The 24,881-nt window shown below is 44.5% G+C and overlaps 1 protein-coding gene across 1 annotated transcript; it reads right to left on the reverse strand.

Annotated features, from left to right (window-relative positions):
• On the reverse strand, window positions 1-23,163 carry LOC119453715 (pseudouridine-5'-phosphatase). The gene is made up of 4 exons (XM_037715748.2): window positions 22,939-23,163; window positions 17,858-18,076; window positions 8,211-8,443; window positions 1-243 (listed from the first exon to the last, which is right to left on the reverse strand). Exons 1-4 carry the CDS (start codon window positions 23,009-23,011, stop codon window positions 58-60), a joined length of 711 nt encoding a protein of 236 aa, XP_037571676.1. The 5' UTR covers window positions 23,012-23,163; the 3' UTR covers window positions 1-57.
• Window positions 23,164-24,881: the final 1,718 nt, after the last annotated feature.

Genomic DNA, 24,881 nt, shown 5'->3' on the forward strand with positions numbered 1-24,881 from the left:
TCTTCTTCGAAGAGCTAATGCCATGAGCAACAAACAGACTAGAAGATCATCTATCCCTCAGTTACAGTGGTTGTATGGTGGGAGACCGAACAACTCGGGTTTAAAGTCTTCCAGTGAGGTCAAGCACAGCGTAGCACTCTTGCGCGAGTCCTCGTCAACACGTGGATCTGGCACCATGACCACCTGCATGCCAGCAGCCACGGCTGCCAGCACACCGTTGGGGGAGTCCTCAAACACCAGAACCTGCAAAGGCAAAAGGGTGCGTCTTGGGATGCAAGTGCAAACAAAAGGGCTAGACAGACTGCATAGTGTAGACACTGCGTACCTAAATGTACTTGTAGAATACGCAATAAATAAATTGCATCGAAATGAGCAAAAACTTGAAGGACGCTGAAGCACGATGTCTACTACACTGGCACATTCAAATTATCTGATGTTTTCCTGTTATCCCTGGCTGTTATGAACGTTCCCTGTCTGTCTACGACACCGTAGATTCAGGCGCAAGGGAAAAAAGGGGGTGATTTACAGTTATCTAAGTCACTATGCCCACCCATAATTTTCAACAACTACTGCTAGTAAGCTGTATAAAAGGTGAGGTGCGCTATCAGAGTAAATTTCAGGATATTCCGACCACCCAGCCAGGCTCACAATCAGAAAACCAACAAAAGGCAGAATTATTTGCACATTGCATTCTGTTGAAAACCTCACTTGCTTCTGGCACGCCACTAGCTTTGCATAACCACTGTAGGCCCCAATTTCCCTGATTCAATGTAACGGGTGAGCAAAATTTGTTTTCCCCCCAAATTTTTCAGAACTGACAAATTCCCTGAAAAACTCTAGGATTTCCCTCAAGGAGACACCTCGTGAAAGTGAACACTACCTGTGGCTATGGCAACATGCTGCTAAGCACGATGTCATGGGCTTATTTATTTATTTATTTATTAATTAGAAGTACCTAAAACACCAGGAGGCATCATTGCAAGAGGTTAGATTGCTACACTGTTGGGGAACAAAAGTGACCAACATTTCAAACTGAGTAAAAAAAGAAACAATATTAGTGAATATTAGTGAAGAAAAAAGCGAGTGAGAAGGAAAACAACTGCTTCATTTAGAACACAACTCCTACAGGAGTAAAAAAAAAATTGCTAGCAACAACCCCTTCCTGTGCTAATGCACTCCATTCGTTATTCGTGTGAGAAAAAATGAATACTTATAGTATAAACATGTTAATGCACTTGCACATGTTTTCCTTTCTGGGGTCTCTTCCAGTTGAAACATAATGTGGTGGTTTGAGATGAATGTTTTAATCAATTTCTGTTGGGTTGTGGTAGACCTGAAACAAAAAATTTCAAGCGTAACGACTGCCTACGTGAGGCTAACGGTGTCCAGCCAAGGTCATTTCCAATTTTAGAGCTTCTGATGAATAAGATAATTACCCATGACAAACCTAGCGGGGCGTTTTTGAACCCTCTCTAATTTGTTTACAAGGAATCCCAAGCATGACAGCTTCATCTATCTCGTGGTGGGGACAGCGAAGAAAAAAAAAAAAACTAGAATTGAAGTGCACACAACGTGAACATATCATGAGCCCGCAACACCGAGCTTGTCTTGTAACTTAAGCCTCGTTTTTTCGTGCTGTTGCCACAGCAGCCTTTTGCAGCCTCATCTAATGGCAGGCAGAATGCAATAATGCTTTTGTACCGTGCCTTGGGCACATGTTAAAGGTCCTCAGATGGTAGAAATTATTACAGAGTGCCTGCTATTGCATTCCTCATGGCCAATATGCTGCTTTGGGATGTTGAACACCTTGATTTTGGTTCGACCTCAATGGTGAATGTTAAGTGAGAGCCGACTAGAAGATAGCTCTCTGCAATAGGTTGTCTCTCCTAGGCATTTCCCCGGGATGAACCGTGCCTCCTGAAAGGTGTTGTCAAGTGAGCTTGCCCGCTCAGATAGGACTGATTCTTTTACAGCAAACGGTTCTCCCCGGGCAGCTGCAAAAGCCAACATAGGCCGACAATTTCATGGTCGGCATCATGTGTCCAAGAACAGCCAGGAACGCAGCCTGCGTCAGCGCTCCGAAGCAGCTGTATGACCGTGGCATCATTGATAACGCGCAGCTGGATGCATGTGTCAGTAATAACATACCACCACAGTGGAACCCTGGTTATGCGACCCCCTGATTTTGTGACATCCCATTTTTTATGACGGATTATTGCAGTCCCAGTGAACTCCCCATAAAGACAATGCATTAAGAACCTTGTTTATAGACGCAAGATTATGCCCGTTCCATCTTGTATGATTCATCCATGCGAAGCTGCGAACCCAATGGTGGACGTGTGAGAAGGGGCGTCAGCTTTGGCAGCTGCTTTGCGACGTCATCCCCTCAGTCAGGAAGGGCAGAGCGCTCATTCGCATGCAGAAAGCTCCGACTGGTTTCCACACTCCCCAGGCCCCTCACTCTCTCAAGCTCCAAAGATCGCCACAACAGATGAAAAAGTCAACTACAGCGCGTTCCAGCGTGAAGCGCATGCAGTGGATCTACTGAGCTCTCGTATATTGAGAGGTCCCGTCACTGAGCTCTCGATCGACTGAACTCCCATCATTCGCGCTGTTGCACGTCGGTGCAAACAAAAACTTTGTTGAAGTCAACGAAGACTGTTTCTTAACATTGTCTCACACATAAATTAATCAAGCTGCCGTTTATACAGTCTCTTTTTGTTTTTAGATACTACGGCACATCTCTTTCATTAACGGTTCTTGCTTCAGCTGACTCTTGGTCATCAGCGGCTTACTGACATCGATCTGTTACATGAAGTCATGGTTTGGTTTGCCAATACGACGGTAGAACGGTGCAAAGGTTTGTGGTTCCTCCGCGCAGTTTTACGTAAGCTTGCACTAGATTTGTTTTGTTAAAAATATCTCAGTCAGTTTGGACACTGCGTTTTTGATAGCCACTGCCACTGAGGAACTAGGTTTTAACCTGTTGATTTCGACTAGTTCAAAGGCTTTGGCAGAGTGCAGTCACCTTGCTTCAGCGGAACGAAGCTGCCTTCGAAATCTGCTGCTAGCGTTAACACTCGGTTTGCAGCATAGATGTACGCACCGGCGAGCAAAACACACACAGCTTGCGCTTGGTATCGTTGACTTTCTTTGTGGACAACATGGAAACGACGCATTACAGTCATTAAGTTTTGAATGTGTGCAACTCTGTCGGCCATCGCTAAAATCTGTGTTTCCTACAGCAACATGGTTTCGCTTGAGATCGGGTTCTTGGTTCCACAAACGTGTATCCTCGAAAGTTACTGCCTGTTCAGGCACTGTCAAAAACACCGCATAAACCAAGTCACTGCGTTAAAAGGGGCGCATACACATCTAACATCTTGCATGCTTGTTCGTACACATACATCAGTACACAATGCATACAAACTGTCAAGTTTGTAATAGATTAAAGTAGCTGCACTTGAGAGGCAAGGTAAAGGAGCCTTTTCCTACAGCATGTAATTTTGTGACATATTTAGTATAATGAATGCGTTTGTGGTTTAGTGTAACAAAGAAACTAGCATTTTATTCAAGGCTATTCTTTTTTTTTTTTTGCCACAGCCTTCTGGCCTATAGAGTCAAAATCTGAACCACACTCCCTGTGAGTGCACCTCAATGCAATGGGCCTGCCGCACGACATGACTTCTCAGGGAGCTACCTCGAGCATCACATTCCTTACTAGGTATGCTTCCATATATGCATATTAAACTCCATTTTATTGACTTACTATGTTAGTTCTGATGCAATTTGGTCTTCGTACGTCATGCTTATACCTTTCTGATGGTTTCATTATTTCTATCTTAACAAAATTTCACGACTAGTCTTGAATGTACACTCTGCAAGCACTGTGAAACTGTTCGACATTTACAACAAAAACAGGTCGTCCTGAATTTCATGCCTGCCATGTTGTGCCCATGGATGGTATTTAAGGCACCTCACAGAGGGGTATTGGTGAGGATCCACAAACATCAGTTGTCTAAAGTCATGTGTGTCATTCTGTGAGAGGCACCTCGCAAGTTCTGAGGGAAAAAAATTAAGAGAAAAACCTCGACCCACTCTAATCCCTGCATTTTTTAACGAAACGATGACGTAATCTGGCGATCACCTGGTGAATAGAGGCAAGTGGCTTACGACAACCAAACGCTACAAAGGATCAGGGCAGTGAAGAAAAGTGTGAGTCCTTTGGACACTAAGGTGTGCCTTGCAAGATGATTTATAAAGCAAGCTGTTTCTTTTTCTTTCTCTAATTGATAACTGTGCTTAAATTTAGGAGTTAACAATCAAGACGAGCCCACTTTCAGAAGGCTGTGGCCTTTGCATGTGTGCAACAGGATATTTGCATCACAAAAACCACAGATTGTGAAAGTGGTGAGCTGCATGCAGGAAGTGTCAAGTATGTTTTAACATGCATTGTTTAATTAGCAGGATGACCCAGATTGCGTTCATGGGATGTGCCGGTGTTCTTTGAGATAGGGCAGAAATGTCCTTCACCATTTATGCGTTTAAGGATTCCTACATCTGCTGCTCCTGACTGAATGAACATTTCGCCTTCTTAGTGCCTGCCCCTACTAAGCTGAACAGGCTATGAAGTCAGAATCAGTACTGTCAGGCAACAAAGGCTACAAAATTGAAGAGGTAGTGAAAACATATGAATATACCTCATGCCTAGCCACACTGTGCATCTATTCATATTTCAAGTTGCAGCTTGCTTAAGTGCGCACCTAAAATTAACACGGAGAACACGCTTCATAATTTCTGCCTCCAAGCATAAAAATGGTGAAAAACAAGACAACAAAATAAACAGACTAGTGACACAGCTGAATTCTATTTTTTCCAGCATTGGCACAACTTGACTATGTGCCTGAGTTGTTCATTTTGTGTGCATGTGTTTGATTTAGAGTGCACAATTCGTGCAGACATGTTTGTGTATTGTTAAAGCTGACACATAAGTTGTGCTCATGGCTAAGTGCTTCTTTAGAAATAGTTCTGTGCAGACGACAAGGCAGATTTGTATTGCCATGCCTAAAACTCATTTTTCCTGAATTGTGACTTATGAGACCGCCAGCACTGGGCTTGTTTCTGTGCATTTCTTTAGCATTCCTGTTCTCTTCATACTTTGCAGAATTACAGCCATCAATCATACTGCTTTCACAATGTTCTTTGTCTTAGCAGCTAACTGCCTCTACACTGTGAGACGACTACTTGTGTCAAGAAATTCTAGCTGTGTCAAAGCATCTGTGTAACTAAACTACGATGAGGAACAAGGCAAGCATGAAAGAATTTTTTGCAAACCTGAAACCTAACCGCTTTTAGTATGGGCTCGGAGCTGACCATTAAAATTTGAGCATATCCTGTTGCCGCAGCGTCTGAAACGATTAATTTCTCGCGATCCTGTCTCTTTGTGACGTAGTCAAGCTGAAATCGTTGAATGATATACAGCACGAAGTGTGGAAAACAGCACTGTACACAACCCCATTGCTTTAGGTAGGATTAACCAAACACAGCAGAACTGACTACAGTCAAACACCTGTACAACGAAGTGCTCGGGACCTCCAAAATTCTTCATTACATTGCTTCGCTTCATTGTTAAGGTCGTGCACCATAGATTCAACAAAAGAAAACCATTACTTAACATGAATTCAAGAGAGACTTGGTAAAAATAAGGCGTTATTTTTTTTTTGCCTACTTTGACAGAATGTGTAATTGCAGTCAATCTTATTGCACCAAGGTTCATGCTCTGCAGCAAAAATGCAGGAGCTACACAAAGTGTAAAGCTGCAGATGGTTGAACACCGCTATCGCCTCCCTTGGCGTCGAAATGTTTAGTTCGTTTACAGCGTTTTATTCACTGTTGCATCCATTGATACTCGCATTGTTTTCGCTCTAGCTAACGTTGAAAACGTCGAATATCAGATACGATTACATCATCACGTCGTCATCAACTGCGACATATTTGTCAGCCATCACACCCACTGATACGCTACAACAAGCAGTGTGCGAGTCGAGCGATTCCTGGAGCTGTGCAGCAGGACTACTTCATGAACTAGCACAGTCAAGTGCATCGCTAATGCTGCCATTAGCACTAGCACAGAGCTCACCTTCGTGACGTCTGTGAAGTGCAGTAGCGGCACCGCAACATACTGTTTGTTGTAAACCAACAAATTAGCTGCCGGAAACACCTAAACGTCTTTGTTGTACAGGCGAATTCGTTGTGGAGGTCTTCGTTGTATAGGTGTTCAGAATACATATGAAAGATGGGAATTCTACTGGGTCATAATCAATCCTTCATTATACAGGTCATTTTGCTGTATAGGCGTTTGCTGCGGAGGCGTTACACTGTACATTGTTCTTATCAGGCCATCTGCTAGTTATGCGTGCATTTCCCAAACTGCGCCGTGCACAGCACTGTCAGCCGACGCGTCCAGTGCCAAGTCTCGAGACAGTGAAACCATCTCCAAAAGTGATCACCCGAGAATACCAGCCTAGCACATATGGAAAGTGCGGGAGAATGTGCAAAGTTCGAACAGATTAGCCACTGGAAGGCACGTAGATCGTATCAGACACGTGTGTTGATGCATGGAGCTTTCCGTCTACACGTGAGCACACAAGAGTTCTCATACATCCGTTATTAGGTTTCTGGCTTCATGCAGGTCGTCGGGGCATGTGAGGAAGCATTGTCTGATGCTGGCACTGCTGGCTGCCACCTCGGACAAGGACGATGCCACAGTTGCTGCCATGCCTTGCCTACATTCGCAAATGTGCTATGCAACATCGACAACTTTTGGAGGTTTGCCTGTGCAGGCATTGCCGTAGATGAACCCCTAGTGGACATTGCTGTGCTCAAAAGAAAGCTCTTGCTGCGTGGCTCAAAGAAAGTGTATAGGAAACTGACCGATTTTTTTTTAGTGCGTGAGCAAAAAACGTATGCATGCTGACGAGGGTGGATTCTTGGTACACGGTATGATAAATTCCTTCAATAAAGCGGAGATTGGCAGCTGCACTGCCGTATTCTTCTTGCATTTACTTTTTGGTGGTTTTCGTTTTAGAGTCCTGCAGAGTATAAGCGTATAGTTTAAATTGAAGCTCCTCGCAACTTCCTAGCGCAAGACCGTGTATACCCTTTCAGAAAAACCTAATTCACTCATTAGAAATGGTACAAAATAACTCTGCTCCGTTTTATTTTTTCTAATTATAACCGAATTACCAGCACTTTGTAATGAAATTCCCTTCTTGATGAACTGATCTCCCCTCCTCAATACATTTCATCAAGCTTAGATCCCAATAACAAAGTTGGAATTTCATTATGCCAAACCAATGTCATGTCTCATTCATTCCCTCCGTGTACATCTGCTGAGTGGAATCGCCTAACCGCCTCAACCACTACTATTGTTGACCATCAGCACTTCATGGCAGTATTAAGGTAACCTTGTATAAACAGGAGCATTTCATTCATGTTTTTCTACTGCCAATTGTATTACTGTCTTGTATTACTGTAACACTGTATTACTGCACTGTATGCACCGTATTTCAATTTATTAACCAGCACTACAAGAAGACTTAGATAACATTGTATAACCGTGAGCCATCTATTTCTGTACTACTAACCATTTTGCTGCACTGTACTTTTTCTTTTCTGTATTTGATGTAACCACTCCCTTCTTTAATGCCTCTGGCCCTGAGGGTACATGAAATAAATAAATAAACAGACAATTTTTTTTTGGTAGGATTAAACGACGTTGCACGCTCCCAAGAAAGTGGTATAATCTGGGTTCCATAGCAATAACGTCCAACCACGCAGCCCCACCGGGGGCCGTCAGCACATGCTGCCAGAAACCAGTGATGGTAGAGCCGGCGAAGTATATAAGAACATGGATTTGATATAATGGCTCTACATGTAGAGTACAGAAGTATAAATCTTGAATGTAGTGAACCATATGAAAAGGGTCAGGTATAGCAAAGCAATTGCATTGGATATATTGAAGCGCTTGCAAAGTCTTGGGTAGGCTTCAGGGAGTTGCGAGAACTTGGGTCGGTCGGTCGGTTAGAATGTTGGTCAGTTGGTCAATCAACCACACACGTAACCTATTCTTCCTTACACCCTACCAAAACTCCACCAGAAGCCAGCAACGAAACAAGCAAGTCCTACCTCTCAGGGCTTCACCAACGTACCTTTTCAGGTGGAGGTGCATTCTCAAACTTTCCAGCAGCCACGAGAAAGATGTCTGGGTGTGGCTTGCCCCTTGACACCTCTGCATCATCCCCGCCACACACTATGTGGTGGAACTTGGCAAACAGCTCTTTGTGGCAGCTGGTCTTGAGCACAAACGAGTCTCGTTTGGAGCTGGTCGCCACGGCAATGGGCACCCCGCACCGGTGGAGATGACTCACAAGCCGCTCGGCCCCTGTAATCGAGATGCACCAAGTGCAGCTGTAACAACTGAGTCACAGTCTCAGTGATCACTCTTCACTCCAACTTTCATCTGCAAGAATGTACTCGGCGGGTTAAACCTAGCCTAGGATAGCACAACATACCAAAACCTAGCATCGCAACAAGAGAAAAATGCTGCAACCTGATGTCACACCTAACCCAAAAGGTACAAGCATGAGCAAGTGTGAAAGGAAAAAGAATGAAAACAAAGCTTTGGCAGTGTTTACAGAAACCACGGTGTAGTCCAGGAAGTTAGAAGGAGATGGGGCCGATACTTACGGGACTAGCGTGTGCAAGGTACTGCTTAGTTGCACATTTCTTTCTTTTATATCGCCAACACTTGGTAGTGATCAGTACAACTAGAGCAATTCCCTCCACCAATGAAAGAAGAGGCAGAAAAAGGTTTGAATGCTAGCAAATGCAGGGACTTTTAGGCATAATCCTTGACATATGGATTATTCACACGGGATCATTCATATGCATGCAAGGAACCATAAGCTTTAAGGGGAGGAGAGAAAGGCACCGATGCAGTCAATGGTAAGTGAAACGAAGCAATGTAGGCAGCCTTACTCTTTCCTTACCATGAGAAGGAATGACCCTTTTATGAAGGATTCAATAAGGATTTTTTTAATTGGATTTGTTATTATAACCTTCGTTAAGTAACTGGCAACATTGATGGACAGCTAGAACATGTACTCCTCAAAGATATAAATTTTAAAAACACATGTTAGGGCGTGACATGTTATGTAATTTATGAAAAGCAAAGTTTATTGATGATGTTTTTAACGAAAATAAATATTCTCAAATATATTAAAAATGCTTCCACTTTAACTGCCCTGCAGCCCACTTCAATTTTCAATGTTTCATTGTTCTAGATCATAAGTGACATCAATAGAGACCAGAAGTTTAGGCACTAAAGCTGTCATTTCAGGCATACATAGGCACCAAATACTGTATTTTGGGCCTGTACCGGCTCAATTAATAGGAACTTCCACTGTGCATTTGAGGACAGATTACAATTTTGATTTATTGAAATGATAATTAAGAACTAGTACTTAATGCCACTGAATGCAAATAACGTACATTCGGAATTTTTATACATTTTTCTAAGGCATTCGACCACATGAACCACAGAACATTACTTCCTAAACTTGTCTCTTAAGGATTCCGTGGCATTTCTTTCTCAATAATTAGGTCATAGCTTCTTTCTCGCTAGCAACAAATGGTAATGAATAATTATTTATCTGACATAAAACACACTGCCGCTGGTGTCCTCCAAGGAAGTATTTTGAAAGCATTGCTGTTTCTTCGATACATTATTGACGCTTTCGTTATTTATTGCTCTCCAACTTTTCTAATTTATGCTGATGACACTAACTTGATTTTTTAGTGCACCTGACATGTCTAACTAATAAAAAGTGCTATGAATGCTCGAAAGCTACTGCAAAAATGGTCCTAATCTAATTAATTACTAATAAACTTTGAGAAAAGCAAGTCCGTCCTCTTTAGACCACATAAGAAGCTAATGTCTGGTACAAATATGACATAAAAAAAGACTCCTTTGCTGTAAAAGTTGTTCCTGTCACAAAAAATCTTGGCATGTTTTTATTTTGAAGAACATTTAGCTAGGAATAACCATGTTCAAATGGCCACTGACAAGGTGTCAAAAGTATGGGTATATTTATCAAGCTTGCAATACATCCTACCTCAACACATTAAAAAGACTACATAATGCTATGTTTTGCTCGATTATTAGTTACTGCTCCTTAGTTTGGGGCACTACCACTTTTATTAACATGAGACAATTACACGCAATTCCGAAGCATGCTTATTCGCCATATTCTCTGTATTCCTTACGATGCTCATATTGCAAAAAGCTTTTCTAATCCTTGGCTCAATACCAATCACACAACTATATAATAACATACTAGCAAGAAAATACAAATTAGGGGTCAGGGAAGGCAACTTATTTATTACAATGTTGGCAAATTTGAGACACTAACACGTACCATTAACACAACGCTTGCACCGGCAGCCAATGGTTCCCATAAAAAACCCCATCATAAGTATGGTCAGCAGACATTGTCATATAATTTGCCTCTCGTGCTTAACACTGTACATAATCTTCAGAAAAACACAACGATGACAGTGCATATTTCTCCCGTTTTGCAATGCAATTGTTTTCTGTGTTCAGAGTATGTGTGTATATTTGTATGGATGCTGCTAATTTTTATATACGGTGAGTAAATGGTACGGCAGCTGTTGTATATAAATTATTATGGAACTTCGTGCTATTGCTTTACTGTCTGCACCACTTGACATTCCGGTGGTGTATAATGTGTTTGATCACAGCCCACTAAACCTGTATTAAATTTATTTCCTCGATAAAACGGAATGACGCAAGTTGTGTAGGTTACAAGATTTACCTGAAATTTAGTATGACTAAAGACCACGAGAAAAATTGTGAAAGCAGCGACAAACGAGCGCCATCTCAAGACCTCTAGGTTTAATGTTGCGGCTTTTATCACCGAGTATTATAGTTTGTATGAAAATAATAAAAAGAAATGCTCAACATCCACTGAAGCTTGTGGCGCATAATTGTACTTCAGAATATTTGCGGTTCTTTCAATACTGAAAATCCCAGATTTTTGTCAGAGACAGATAAAATTTTCAAACTCTATTAGCAAGAGGTCCATTAGGGATGGTCGCGAACTTTTCCCGAACGTCCAAATTTATTTCGGGTCAGCGCTGCGTCCCATCGAAAAACGTGAAGTGGGCACAAGGCACGCCAGGTCACCTTCAAGTGTATCATTTCACAGCTGATCTTGAGCCCATCTCACAGTGATGCTACCCTATTATTAAGGTGGCGGTCCCACTACGGTGGCAGGCACTCCGCATTGTAGACATTGTTCACGGACGCACTGTGCTTTCTGCATGCAATGCACAGATGTGAATCGTATTGCATTAGAAAGCTTACTTTTTGTGCTTTCCAATGACACCTAGCAGCATCGCCTAGCATGAAGCGTTACCGAACGTTAATGAAAACAGGAGGAGCAAAAAAACTGTTTCTGCTGTACTAGCCTTCGTTGTACTGCATTTCTGGCAATACTGTTCAACGTAACAAAATGAAGTTTGCTGGGCCTTTAAATGAAACGTTATACAAGGTTTCTATCAATAAATATTGCGTGTAAACCAATTAGAAGTTTATATAGGCTGCAATGAAATTTGGCAAAACAATAGATGCTTATGAATCAATATATATATTTTTTTCATTTCCAACGCAGAACAACAATATTTAGTGGTCTTCTAGGCTACAGTGTACTCTATGCGACGTGTTTTTGTGTTCTTATGAATAGTTCACGAGTTATTATTTTACTTCAAATTGGCAATTTATGACTATACTTGGTCATGCATTACGGAAGAACGGACAAAACTATTCAAGCTGCAACTCTGAAATTCTATGAAGAGAAAATTGTCTAATGTTTATTGGGGAATCTACAGGGGAGCAGTGAATTTAGCTAATTTTTCTGCCGGCAAGGTCCGTGCAAATTGACATTCTTTTTCATGTACATGCTAATTCGCACCGAGTGTTGCACATTAATAGTAGAGCCATACAGTGTCTCGTAATTTAGTAGCACGCACGAGTTTTTACTAAGCAGTGCTTGAAACAAAACATTCCCAATAAATAATAAATCTCACAGGCGATTTTTGTTGGTGGCGCCATCTGTGCAAAAAGCTATCAAGCTATTTCATGTCAGTTACAACATTTGTTAAATGCGGCGCCACTAAACATTACAAAGCGGGCAACACTGAGATGGATTCTTTTTCCAGATTTCAGTGTTTAGCTCAGTCTAGTCGCCGCACCTACCCCACATTCCTTCAAGCACACGTGTCTGCAACCACGCCTTCAACCTTGTCCTACGATAGCTCAAGAAAAAAAAAGAAGAAAAAATGAAAGAAAGAAAGCGCCATGCATGGTACATCATGAGTGCATGCCAGCTAGCCAGCAGGCTAGGCTATAGTGCCATTGTGCCCAGAAGAATTGCTGATAAAGTAAGATGCCAGAAATTTCATAGGTGCTCGTTTTTGTTCACAGGTGACTGTGAATGCGTTTTTGAAGTGCACACAGAACTTGCCCTCGCTTCCTCCTAGTTACACTTCTAGTTCACTGCATCTGAGTTCAATATATGACGATACCTGGAAACTTGCTTTCCCACGCGGTGAGGTGCCATCGTTTGACAGAGTACTGTGTTTGCCCTATTCTACGCGACGCCAGTTGAATGATAGGATTAGCAGCCAACAATGAGTGAGCCTTTATTTTCCCGAATCTGCTGTAGGGGAAATGAAAGCTCGAAAAGTGCGGATGGCTGTGTCACCTTTACTTGGGAGTGTGGAGAGTTGCGTGCATGCGCTACTCTCGATGGAGGAGAGACACGACTGGCGGCACAGCAAACAAGGATTTAATATGTACAGGGACGGTGAACACACGCGAGACACAACACTAAAACCACAACTAAACAACTAAAGGTGTGCAAAACTAGACATAACTCAGCGAAAAAGCTTATTTAAAAGAACATCCAAATCTCTAACTAAATACAACACCACTAGAAAACCACTATCTCATTTCCGGAGCCTAGCTACGCCTTAAAGTCTCTCGGTCAGTCTTAGCTTTTGCTCGCCAAAGTCTGGCCACCTTGGCCCCGGCCTAACTGCGTCGTAAATCGGAAACGGGATCGTCTCTTACAGATCGTCGTCTTGAAGTTCTCGTCGCGTCCGTGTCGGGCTCGTCTGAAGCGTTGAGGATGCCGTAGGTGCCGACGCCTCGCGTTGTCTCTTTTGTCGGCGGTGAGCTCGTCGGTGATGAACTCGTCAGCTCGTCAGCGATGGCGCTCGGCGTTGCTTAGGCCCACCTGGATAGGCCTAGCGTCGGGATGCATCGCAATCTCTTCGTGAGTGCCGACGTGGCGTCCCGAGGAGATTCGAACGTGCGGTCTGCCGCAGAAGGGGGATCCTCTCTGGGGTGCCTGGTCCTGCCGTGAGAAGCTGCAGCCCGTCCAGGAGCCTCGCCCGAACTTGCCGAGGTCGACGGCCACACCTTGGACGGCCAGCGTCGCGGACTCAACCAGACCCCCAACTCTCCCGTCGCCAGAACATAGCTGGAGATGCGATCTTCCTGACCCGGTGCCACGTTGAAACTCCACGGACAGCGCCGTTCATCCCTCGACTATGCCTCGGTTCGTGCGCCTCGCGCGCTCGCGCCATTCGGAACCCCGTGTTTCTCGTGCTCCTTTTCTTTTTCGCGCCACAGGCGACCTCTTACATGTGACAGGCTGCGTGATCTGTAGGATCCGAAGCCGCACAAAACAAACGGAATGTCACGTGTTTCGACGACCAGTGAAGTTTTTAAACACGTAATTTCCAGTAGGTGGTCGTCTCGTACACAGCTATATCGTGTTTACCCGTGAAATTATGGCACTCACATAATGCTCGCACCCCCACATTGCCCACTTTCTTTTTCGAGTAATCATCGTACGCTCGAAAATTACTGCAATGATGGCAGTCTGCCTGTCGCGGTGCCTTAATTCCACCTGATCGAGCAGAGCTTTCCACCATTTATTTTTGCGAAACTTTTCTGTCATAGCATTTGCAATGGCGGAAAAACGACACACATGCGCTTGAACGTCTCTAAATTCAGCAGGGGGAAAAAAAAAAAGAAAGAGCATGGACAGCGCAAGAAAGGCAGACAACACATGCACAATTTACGCTATGTAGACTGATGACTTTTAGAAAAAAGTACTTTCAGCAAATCTGTTTATGCAGTTCCTGCTTCTATAGAGCCTGTGACCTTATTCCAAAGGCCACTGTGAGGACTTGGCATTGGACGCTTCTGTCATGGGGAGGTAGAGAAACAGTCCTCTGCAAGAGCAATGAAAACACCGGCTGGCAAAACTTGGAAAAATCTGAGGGCTGTGCACAAGGCTATGCGCGAGTGCTTGCAATGGCCATCGAGATCATAATGCTTGGGCGATGAGTGCTAGCAGTGCTGCTGTCTGTGCCTCATCCGTGGGCCGTACAGACCGAAAAATCTCGGCTAGTAATCACATCTGTACTCTGGTGCCCGAGCACTGCAAATACTGATCACAAGCATTGCATGGGCTTTGTCAGCATGCTTCGACACGCCGACGAGTGCCAAAAACCATTCGGCCGGCTCGTGGGACAAAAAGAAACACAACGTCTTTCAAAAGAGGGAGAAGGCAACGTCCTGCGTACGCGACAAGGAAAGCAGGCCATTGGCAGAAAGTAGAGCGCTTCCCGGCTGCGTCGTCCGCTTACCTCGCCTCGACCTTTGTGTGGATAGCGTCTGCTCATCTTCCTTTAGCTACTGATGTATTTGTGATGATCAGGAATTGATAGGGCAGTGTGGGGGAAGGGGACATCCCTCGCCGCTGTTGTCGTAACTGTATCGCACAAGGGGAACATTTGAACTATTTCACGGCAGGTGGAGCTATCATCAATCGACGTTCCTAGAAATGGTCTCCCTCTCATGCACTCGCTCAGATCAACGCTGCTTAGCTTCGGCGATTGCAGGAGCCGGCACTCTCCCAGCGAAACATGGCTGATGACCAAGGAACATTCGTTCGCCACCGTAATCCCCATTCATGTTCATGCAGTTTGCCAACAGCACGGAAAATTTTTTTAAATACAGCGTCCTTTACATAAACGACGTCTGTTTTGAGAAGCATGAGGCTAGTGCTTCAGTTGGCTACATGCAAAGCCTTTCTGTCGCGCATGTATATAAAAAGCACCCGTTTGACGCACTGCAAAGCGCGCAGAAGCATTTCTGCATAGTGTTAGCAACTTAGCACAGAAGTAATGGAAACGAGCTTGATGAGGGGCTTCTGAGCGTAAGGAAATAGGCATCAGGTCGCGCAGTCGCAACAAACCTGGTTTCAGCGGTGCACACAACTCTAATTTCTATACACGTGCACATGGTCCGGGATAGCTTTACAAAAGCACTGCGACTTCTTCGAGCAGTCGGGCCTTGCCACTCAGCTGCTTCATGCGACGGTGAGCGGGACCGGTGACAAAGTTTCTCGAAGAAGTCACTCCACAAACTGTGTTTTTTTTTCTTTTTGCTTAGTCGCTCTGTTGTCAATATTTTAGTTTTTACTGTATACTCTGAACTAACCTTTACCCCTACTCTTTTACCACCTTTGCTCCTCTACTGCTGACCGCTGTCCAGGTGTCAGCAGACAGCGCTGGACAGTTACCGCAGTCCGTAGCAATTTCCTTCCCTTTATTAATGTATCTGTTTATAGGCACAAAGCTATATTTGCCATTTCAAGCCTAGAACCTTCGTTTAGCGGGCCCGAACTTTGCAGAATGCTAAAAAGAAAGAAAAAGAAAAGTAGACACTAGGAAGAAAAAGAAAGAAAACTGGTCACTCAAGCTTCTGCACAGAGCACCGCAGTCTGCAGGCCATCTACCGAGACGGTTTTCGAAGCAGCAGCCCGCACTCACATGACAGCCACGTCAAAAGCAGCAGTGACGAACCCCTTGCCACACCTATAGCCACCATCCACCAGCACTGACCATTTTACATAGAGAAAGGTTTGACCGTGCCATTGTTGAAGGTATCAACGGGCAGAAGGCCACTACGCACAGCAACAAAACACCAATGCTGCCAGGCACAAGTCCTGAACAAAAGGGGGAGGGGGCATTTCCCTCAACTACTGCAGATCACATGTCACAGTGTCGCAACAGGGACAAACCTGCATGCTACGACAGCAAAGAGCAGGTTTTTTGTCCCTTTTTCAAACATGACTGAGTGGCGTCGTCCGGTCAGTACTTAGTACCGAGTGGCGTCACCATCATAATGTCAATGCTTAAACACACTGCACAATTTCCTTTGCCCATAACTCTTAGATGATTTTAAAGTTATACCGTAAAATTCCTAGCAAGCGGGGGCCCCCACCCTTGCAAGAGCCCCCCCCGTAACTTCACTGCTAATTTCAAATTTCCACGCCGTTCCGGGAGAGCGCCCCCCCCCCCCTCCCGCTCCGCACCAACACTGGCCTGCCACATCCAGTCCACGAAAATAATGGCAAATTCGGCAAATCGCACCGGTGCACATCGGGGCGCCCCGATGAGCCATTTCATTGAATCATGGTCGTACTCGGGCGCCCCAGTGGGCACACGAGTGCATCAGGGCGAACTGCGGCTGGCGGTCTGTAGTTCACGGACCGCCAGCCGACGGCGAGATCTGCCTCTTGCACGGCACAGAGGAGTTCCCTGCGGCACAGCGACGTGACCACTCGGCGACAGAGGAGTGGTCACGGCTACGCTCTGGCATCGCAGGCACCGCTGCTATCACTCGCCACCGATATCGTCGCTAGGCCTTTTTGAGTTCACTGCGAATCTGTAGCGGACGGCGCTTCAGTACGAACCGCCGACGCTCCCAAGCAGCAATGTTTTGTTACCGTCGTTGCCACTTTACCCTCTCCTCGCAATAATTTCACACGATGAAAACATGCAGATATTTGCGGCGCCACCAGCTGCGATGCGAGCATGGCCGAGCTGCGGTTAGCTGTCCGCCGTCGGTAGCCATGCACTGCAGCTGAACTTCACTTGTATCGGAACTCTCATTAGTGCTAAACGTTTCACCGTGGACATGGTTTTTGATAAAGTGAACATTACGCGTCACTTTACTTTAGCGGACATAATTTTGCCTGGAATAGAAGCTGCATAACCAATGTTCATGTCGCCGGTCGCGGCGACGCGCCGGTGCAGCGTCGATGCACTCTTTCTTTAGTTCTTTTGGTGGTTTTGAGAGTGATAAGCACCACTAACACATCTTTGGCTTAATAAGGTTCATGTTCAATAAAACTTTAATGCTATTCCCACTGCGCTTCTTTTTTTTTTTTGCGGGAAAATTTTGTCCTGGCCATCTTGAATTTTGGTGCCGTTTCGGGATAGCGCCCCCCCAAATTTGCCGGTAATTTCGACTTGCTCGAGGGGGGGCGCTTGCTCGGAATTTTACGGTATAATTAAAGTCGGGGAATTCCCATGCCTAAACCACAGCCAGATTATGAAGCATGTCTTAGTGTGGGAATCCGAATCAATTTTTACCGCCTGGGGTTCGTTAATGTGCACCCAAATCTACACACACGAGTGTTTGTGCGTTTCGGCTTTACTGAAATGTGGCCGCCGTGGCCATTGAGCTTAGCAGCTCAACGCCATAGCCAGTTGAGTTACAACGGCGGGGATGGACGGCGCTTTGACAAGCGGCATTATTCATTGTCTCACCATTCCCCCGTTTCACCTGTGCAAAACATGTAGAGGAATGAATACCGATTGACTAATTGATTGATTGAGTGCTTCCCCTCACCAGGCATTAGTTGTGCAGTGGGGAAGAGCTCTGCGTGCATCTGGTGCAGCTCGGCCTCGAGTTGCTCCACGGTGAGCGGCAGCTGCAGCTTGTCGATGATGATGCACGTTGACTCGGACCCAGCGGTGCCCATCACGGCTGCCTTGATTTCCCAAGTGTAGTCCTTGCCGTAACGCTGCGTCACCCGTTGCGTGGCCTCCGTGTACAACGACTCTGTGTCTGAAAAAAAAGAGGAACAGGAAATCAATTCAACCGCAAGAGTACTAATATGAAATTTCAGCCCACGCAAGTCTGGCTAAACAAACAAGAGGGAATCGCAAAGGTATTGGTCATTAGAACATCCTAGCCACGCCAGGAAACCCAGAACAGCCTGGCAGGCTGTACGCAAATGTCCTAGTGACATTTAAGAGAAGCAGTAAACCAGTTTAGTGATGAAGTATTCTTCCAAAACATCGTTTTCATTAATTTCACAATAATACGTCCACTATTAGGACAATTGAATGAAGGTCAAAGTTCTGTCTTTTGAATTTTGCACTGAAATACCAGCACCAGCACGTCAGTGTGACAACACAGATTTCAAGGGATTTTTTTTTTGTACACTTGGGTCCTTGCGGCTCGGTAAACCTTCTTAATACTGGTCGAGTTCAGTTCTTGGTTTTTTTCAGAACACAGCGTAGCTCATTTCTGCTGACAAATATTTAACTAGTCCGTAGCAGGCACTGTCAAAGTGCATGACGTCACAGTGAGCTCGTGGGAACTTCGGTGTTTCGTTTTTGTGCCTTCTATGCCTTACCTAAGACTTTTCTCACAGAACAAGTGATTCTCTTGGCATTGAAGAAGGGCAATTTACAAATGCAGCTGAAATTAATTTTTGCTTTAGCATCCCTTTACGGTCATTTGCTAGACCAACCTGTTTTTACTGGTCTCTTTTGCAACACATGGTGTTATGAGTGTGCTGCTTATTTTTCCCGCGGAGAGCCCTTAGAGATGTCCAGTGCTCCTTTTGTTCACTTCTTCCCTTATCTTCACGTCTTTTAGCTAGTTTTGTGTATGCAAGTGACAGCAAGTTTCTGATAAGATGGCGACCGCCTGCCGTCATTTCTGAGGGCCTGGAGTGAGGTGGGCGAGTAGGCTGGTAGAATGGTTCATGCAGGCTTTCATAGCACAGTCTGCTCTGTTCTCTTATGCAGTGACACACAGTCATAAGTTGATCTACCAGTTATATCCAAAAGGTGGCGTTGTAGTGGAGCTGTAGCTTAATATTCATTCATGGGCTAGGTCTGCCCACAGATGGTAACAACCTTAAAGATTGACCTTACAGGAGAAAAAAAAAACGATGTGTGCTGTGCTCGTAAATTACCCAATCCTTAAGAGGAAGCTCGGGCCCAACTCCGATGCTGCGTATTCAATTACACGTAAAATGCAGAAATGCTTTTTAGAGATAACCACTAGGCCGATTTTTAATGAAATTTGTTGCACTTGAGAGAGATAGTTAAATTCTAGTGACTGTTGGAAGGAAAATTTTGATTAGGGCCAGAATTTTTTGAAAGAAATTTTCAAAAATTGGTAGGTTAGAAAAAAATAGGACGAACTTTACAAATTTGTAGCTAGACAGCAAGAACAGATATCGCAGTTCTGTAAGCTGTATCCAAAAGCAGACAAATCTGACATATCAATTTATATATTACATGAATGTGCTACACTGTTTACAAGGGTTTTTCAAAAGTTCTACTCCCATATTAGTGGTACATTTCAGAGCCATGTATAATACATTGATTTTGTCCACTTTAGATGTACTATTAGATGGAATTGACAGAATTGTGATGTTGCTAGTCATTGCTGAGTGAGAGTTGTAAACCTGCTGGTTTTTTTTTTCCTGAAAATTTGCGATAGTCAACAAATTTTAATTAAAATATATGGCCTAAATCAAGAATTCGCTACCAGCGGTCACTTTAACGTTTTCTTTTAGATGCAACAAACCTCATCAAGTTTGGTGCAAGGGTTGCCGAGAAAAATTATCTATCTTTTCCCATGTATTTACTATATAGGAGCCCCCCGAGCTAAAGCTTTCTCTTGATACCAAAACAGCCAATATTACCTTCAGAAGACGCTTGGTAAGCCAGGAAAGGCAGAAAAATGAAGAATGGGTGAACGCCGCCTCGAAGTTCCTGCACTAGCTTGCCTTGGTGTCATAGATTTTGGGCCTGGTTAAATTTTTATCGATAAAAACGAAATACATTGTATTCTAAAAGATCCGAAAAGTGAACTTGGGGGTTGCAAGAACTTTTATTGCACTACAACGGCTGAAATGTTAAAAAATACCTCGTCATTCATGACGCCACAGTGACAAACCACTCTGGGTCCTCTGAGCTCTTCGGGTGCTTCCATAATTCACACAGGCATAGTGTGCACAACAGCCTGCTTGTAACTTCACTCAAAAGCACATACTTGCAACAGTGAAAAAGCACAAGTTATGATGCCTGAATGTAACTTGTGAAAAGGAGTCCACCTGTCGCGCCTTTCCCATCCAATCAATCCACAGAGCTAAAGCAGCTAACAAGAATATATTCTACGTAATAGAAGTACACCACCAAACAGCATGTGTTAAATGTTAATGCCCCGAAAAGTGTGTTGCGAACTATAGAAAAGAACAGCATCGCTCTGCATATCATCGGATTATTTGGTTCAAGTAGACCTGTGCTGGCCTATATGGTCTTCCTTGATCATCTTTCTCGGCAGCCATAGTCCCATCCGCTATGTCTGGTACCGTGATACCCTGGAGATCTGCTTGCCGTGCGCAGACAGCTGACGATGCAGAACACGGCACCCTTAAAGAAATCGGCACCTGACATGGAGCAACCAGTGGTGAGCCAGATGTAGAGACGCAAGCTCACCTGCCTCAAAGCCATTTGTATCATTGTGGAGGTGGTGGAGCTACTGTGGCCCTTGCGGCAACGATAGACTCAGTACCAGCAGAGTCCTTTAAGACTCTTTTTATTTTTCTGGCCACAAGTCTTGTAGGAAAAAGCTTGATATGTCACCCAATGTAGCTGCAATGTGGTGCAGCGTCATTTGAAGTTTGAATTTTATTCTGGTAAGACACTTAGCCATCGGCCAGGAGAGAATGACTTCAGCAAGTTACGCGTTTCCTGCTGCAGTGTTGCAAGAAAATGCAAAAGAAGTGGTGCATACATGTGAATACGACTAACAGCACAATTATTTTGCGTTGCTAACGGCACCCAACAGTGGTCCTAAAAACAAGGCAGAAAACGTGCGAGCAGCACCTGACACAACCGGATTCACGTCGCCCACTCTCTGACACACAAATGTTTTCTAGCACTTGAAGACAATACAACTCAGTCAGCAAAATGTGTCAGATGCAAGAAGCGGAATCACATGAAGACATCTGCTGCCAAAAGACTCATTTCAGCATGGTCTGAGTAGAAAACGTACAATGTGAAAATAAAGTCAGGCCTCTGTGTAAATATTGATATAAACAGTGGAAATTGAAGAAGAATGCATCGCAGTCACCACCTGGAAAGCATGGCTTTCAGGATTCCAGGAAGAATCAATACGAAGTGACTGACGTGTATGAAAACAGGTGAGGGCTTAAGAACAGAATAACACAACAAAACACAAAAGCACCTCTTAATAAGACAGCACAGCAACTCAAAGCTAGTTCATTATTTGACTGGGTTCACAGTTCTACACCAGTGTAGACAGCGAAACAATTCTTCATCTTAACAATGCCATTGAGAAAGACTGTTACAAAGAATCTGCCCAGATGCTCGAAGTACCATTGGAGAACGAAATCTCAATCTACATCAAGAGCTCACCTTGAGCATATATAGATGAGGTACGATCTACAACCTTCATTGAAGGAAATTAGACGTTGGAAAATTTTGCCTTCATAGATGCTGGTGTGCGGTGGGACGTGATGTGACCGGAAACTTAAGTGCGAGGCATTAGACGCAATAGCAGTAGACTTCAAATGCTGCGGGAGATGGGCTAGCCTCGAAGGGCACTGGCTTCATCAGACTGGCGAAAGGCAGCTCTAAATTCCCGCCATGAAACAGCTGGAACAGAAAGTGGGACACCACAAGTAGTCCACGACACTGAACCTGGACAACGTGATAGGGCACGCATGTGAGTACTGCAGCGTGCGACAATGTGAGCTATCTTGACATTTGCGTTAGGGGTGGGAATATGTTGCGAATTAGAAGAGGATGGTGGTGTCGCTTTCCTAATCATTATAATATTTGCTTACATTAAACCTGTAATGGACTCCATTGTCTTCCTTGAGCGGCTTTCTCAGCTGACATGGTCCCATCCGCTACAGTGAGCGTATCACAACATATATAGCACCGTGTTAATCGTGAGTAAAAGCGTTAAGAATTCTACCGCATGTCTTTTGCAGCTAAGGCTTGACTAGCACTATTTTATCTTGGTAGATATGTTACACACCAGAGTGACAGCATTACAGTAACAGCACTTGCAACTAATTGTCAGGATTCCACAAAAATGCATAGTTGGAAACTCAATTGCTATAATGATACAGCGGCTGCGCGCCCATCTGCTGTACTGCATATTTTCTCAGTCTGCCGAATTTTATCGCTACTTAGAGCTTTATTTCAGTTATTTCCCGTTTCCAACGCACCGGAGCGAAATCCTTAGTGCGGATATCTGCGCGAACGGCTCGCTGTGATAAAATCATAAGCGACAAAAATCCGTAGCCACGCTATACCTACGATGAGCAGAGACCGACATCCATCACCGCTGATTGATCGCTGGCGACGGTTGCGCGTTTGCAACCGGTTGTAATAGTTAAGGAGCGTGAAATAACTTTAACAGAGCACTGTCAGGGCTTGCAAATTCAAAACATGGTTTGACCTGTCGAGTACGATTGCGATTCGACTGGCGCACAAGTCACAAGGCTGTGTGAACTACAAGCGTTCACACCCGGTGCATTTCGGCGCAGCCGTCCCTGTTATAATGGTATTGCAAGCCTAACAACTGGACTCGCCTTGCAAAGTTTTATATGATTTGCTACGAAGCAAGCAAGATATGCCATGAAATCTTACCCAGGAGCAGACCATCCATGTCAAAAAGCACGTGTGTAACGGGCTTGAACGCGGCCTTTGAATCGGTTGCCATATCTTCAGTGTTTCTCTGACTACTTGACGCTAAGCTCAGCGCTACCCAAACAAGAATGTTTCGTCAAGTTGACTCGACCCTATCGAATACCAGGGCAAAGGGCGCGAGGTCGCATATATTCGCCAAGGATCCCTTCAGACTGTGCGGCACAGGTAGCGTAGCACAGGTTGTCGAACTCAAAACACCGCCATTCGGCTTTGTCTACGTCTCGTTATGACTTGCGGAGTTTCGGAAGAAATACGCCGTGGCTGGTGTCGTGTCCATGCATAGCACCTTTTGTAATGTAAGAAGGCAACCCTGGTAGAGAGCAGGTGAGGCGTGCGTCTAAATGTCGTACAAAAAGGCAGCGTCTCCTGTGCCGCAGTGCACTCTAGACGAGTCCACACAGACACGGCTCCAGCAACGCACGGAAGTGACGTCACTTTAATAAATTAAACTAAAAACAAACAAAATATATAAAATCTTACTAGACAATGCGTTGAACTTACATCGATATGAAAGAAAGTTGTCTTACACGTTAATTAATATACACATTTTGATTAAGGACATCATCGCAAAATGTTTTCAACCATACTAGTCATGGGTTCCTGTATAATAATAGTTAGCGTTCAGTATTACAAGACAGCAAAATATTATATTAGCTATTAGGTGCCTGCAGAGAAAGAAAGCAATTTTATTGACCATCTTGCGCGTTGTATTCCCCGCGCGGCACCCGAGAGCCCTAGGGAACAGGCACGCTTCTCCCCCGTTTCCGGCGCAAGTCACTTGGCGAGCGTGTGTGCAGCAGACGACAACAAGCGCTGCAAGCGTACACTACATGTCGACGTTTACACAGCCACATTCTGTGTTTACAGCACTCACCGAATGCCGCAATATAGACTTACATACAGTGTGACGGATACGTGAAACTGCAGCCCTTGCACTGTCACTCGAATGTTACCTCAAAGGGTCGGGTCCATATTGGCTAGCTGTCTACCTTAGGAAAGGCTGTCACCGCGAGTCGTTTGCGAGATCGAAGCAACCAGTGAAGCTATTCTTGTGTAGTATGATCATCCACTGGCCTCTTGACACCGCGTTTGCTGCAGCGCTGTGCGTCTTATTGCCATCATAGCTGCGCAAACATTACTGACTCGGACCGGGGAGAAACCGATGCGGCAGCCACCATTGCGCACGCACTGCACCACAGCTCAGAAGCTTTATTTTCCCGCGTCCCCGGGATTAGCCGCGTCCTCGTGCGTATCGTTCAGTAAAATGAGCCGATTCTCGATAGAGTAATAGTAAACTGGGCCGATCCCGGAGATCTTGAAAATGCATTCAAAACTGTACTGAAAGGTGACTCAGTCGTACGTGGGTCTTGTTTGGTGGTCTTGAAAGGCTAAAACGAAAACGAAGCCGCGCTTTGCCATTGGCAAATTATCAATTAAGGGAACACATTATGAGGCCAGGCAAAGAATTCACCTGGGAGGGTGGGAGCTGCAAATTTTGAACATGTTTCCTAGTAACGCACATTATAAGATTCTTTTATATGAAATGGCTGAACAAAAACAACTCAACTGCAAGTATGTTCCACAATGCCATTATCATTCTGAGCTTAAAGCTTCCTTAAATTTCTGTAATAAGTCTGACCCTGGATCGAACTTGATCGATTATAAATACACGAGACATTAAAACACTTGCACCCTGAAACACTATAATGATCCTTTAAATTATAACAAAATCTGTCATTGCGGGCATCTTCGTACTGCATAAAAAAAATCCATTGTAATTCCTCTTCTCAAGGAAGCAAGGGATCCATCTTCGGCAGCTAGCTACATGGCTGTGGTACTTATAGCTGTCTATGCATTTCTATAAATTAAGCTACTTAATCCTT

The sequence above is a fragment of the Dermacentor silvarum genome, chromosome 5 (genome assembly GCF_013339745.2).
Source record: "Dermacentor silvarum isolate Dsil-2018 chromosome 5, BIME_Dsil_1.4, whole genome shotgun sequence".
Taxonomy (NCBI): domain Eukaryota; kingdom Metazoa; phylum Arthropoda; class Arachnida; order Ixodida; family Ixodidae; genus Dermacentor; species Dermacentor silvarum.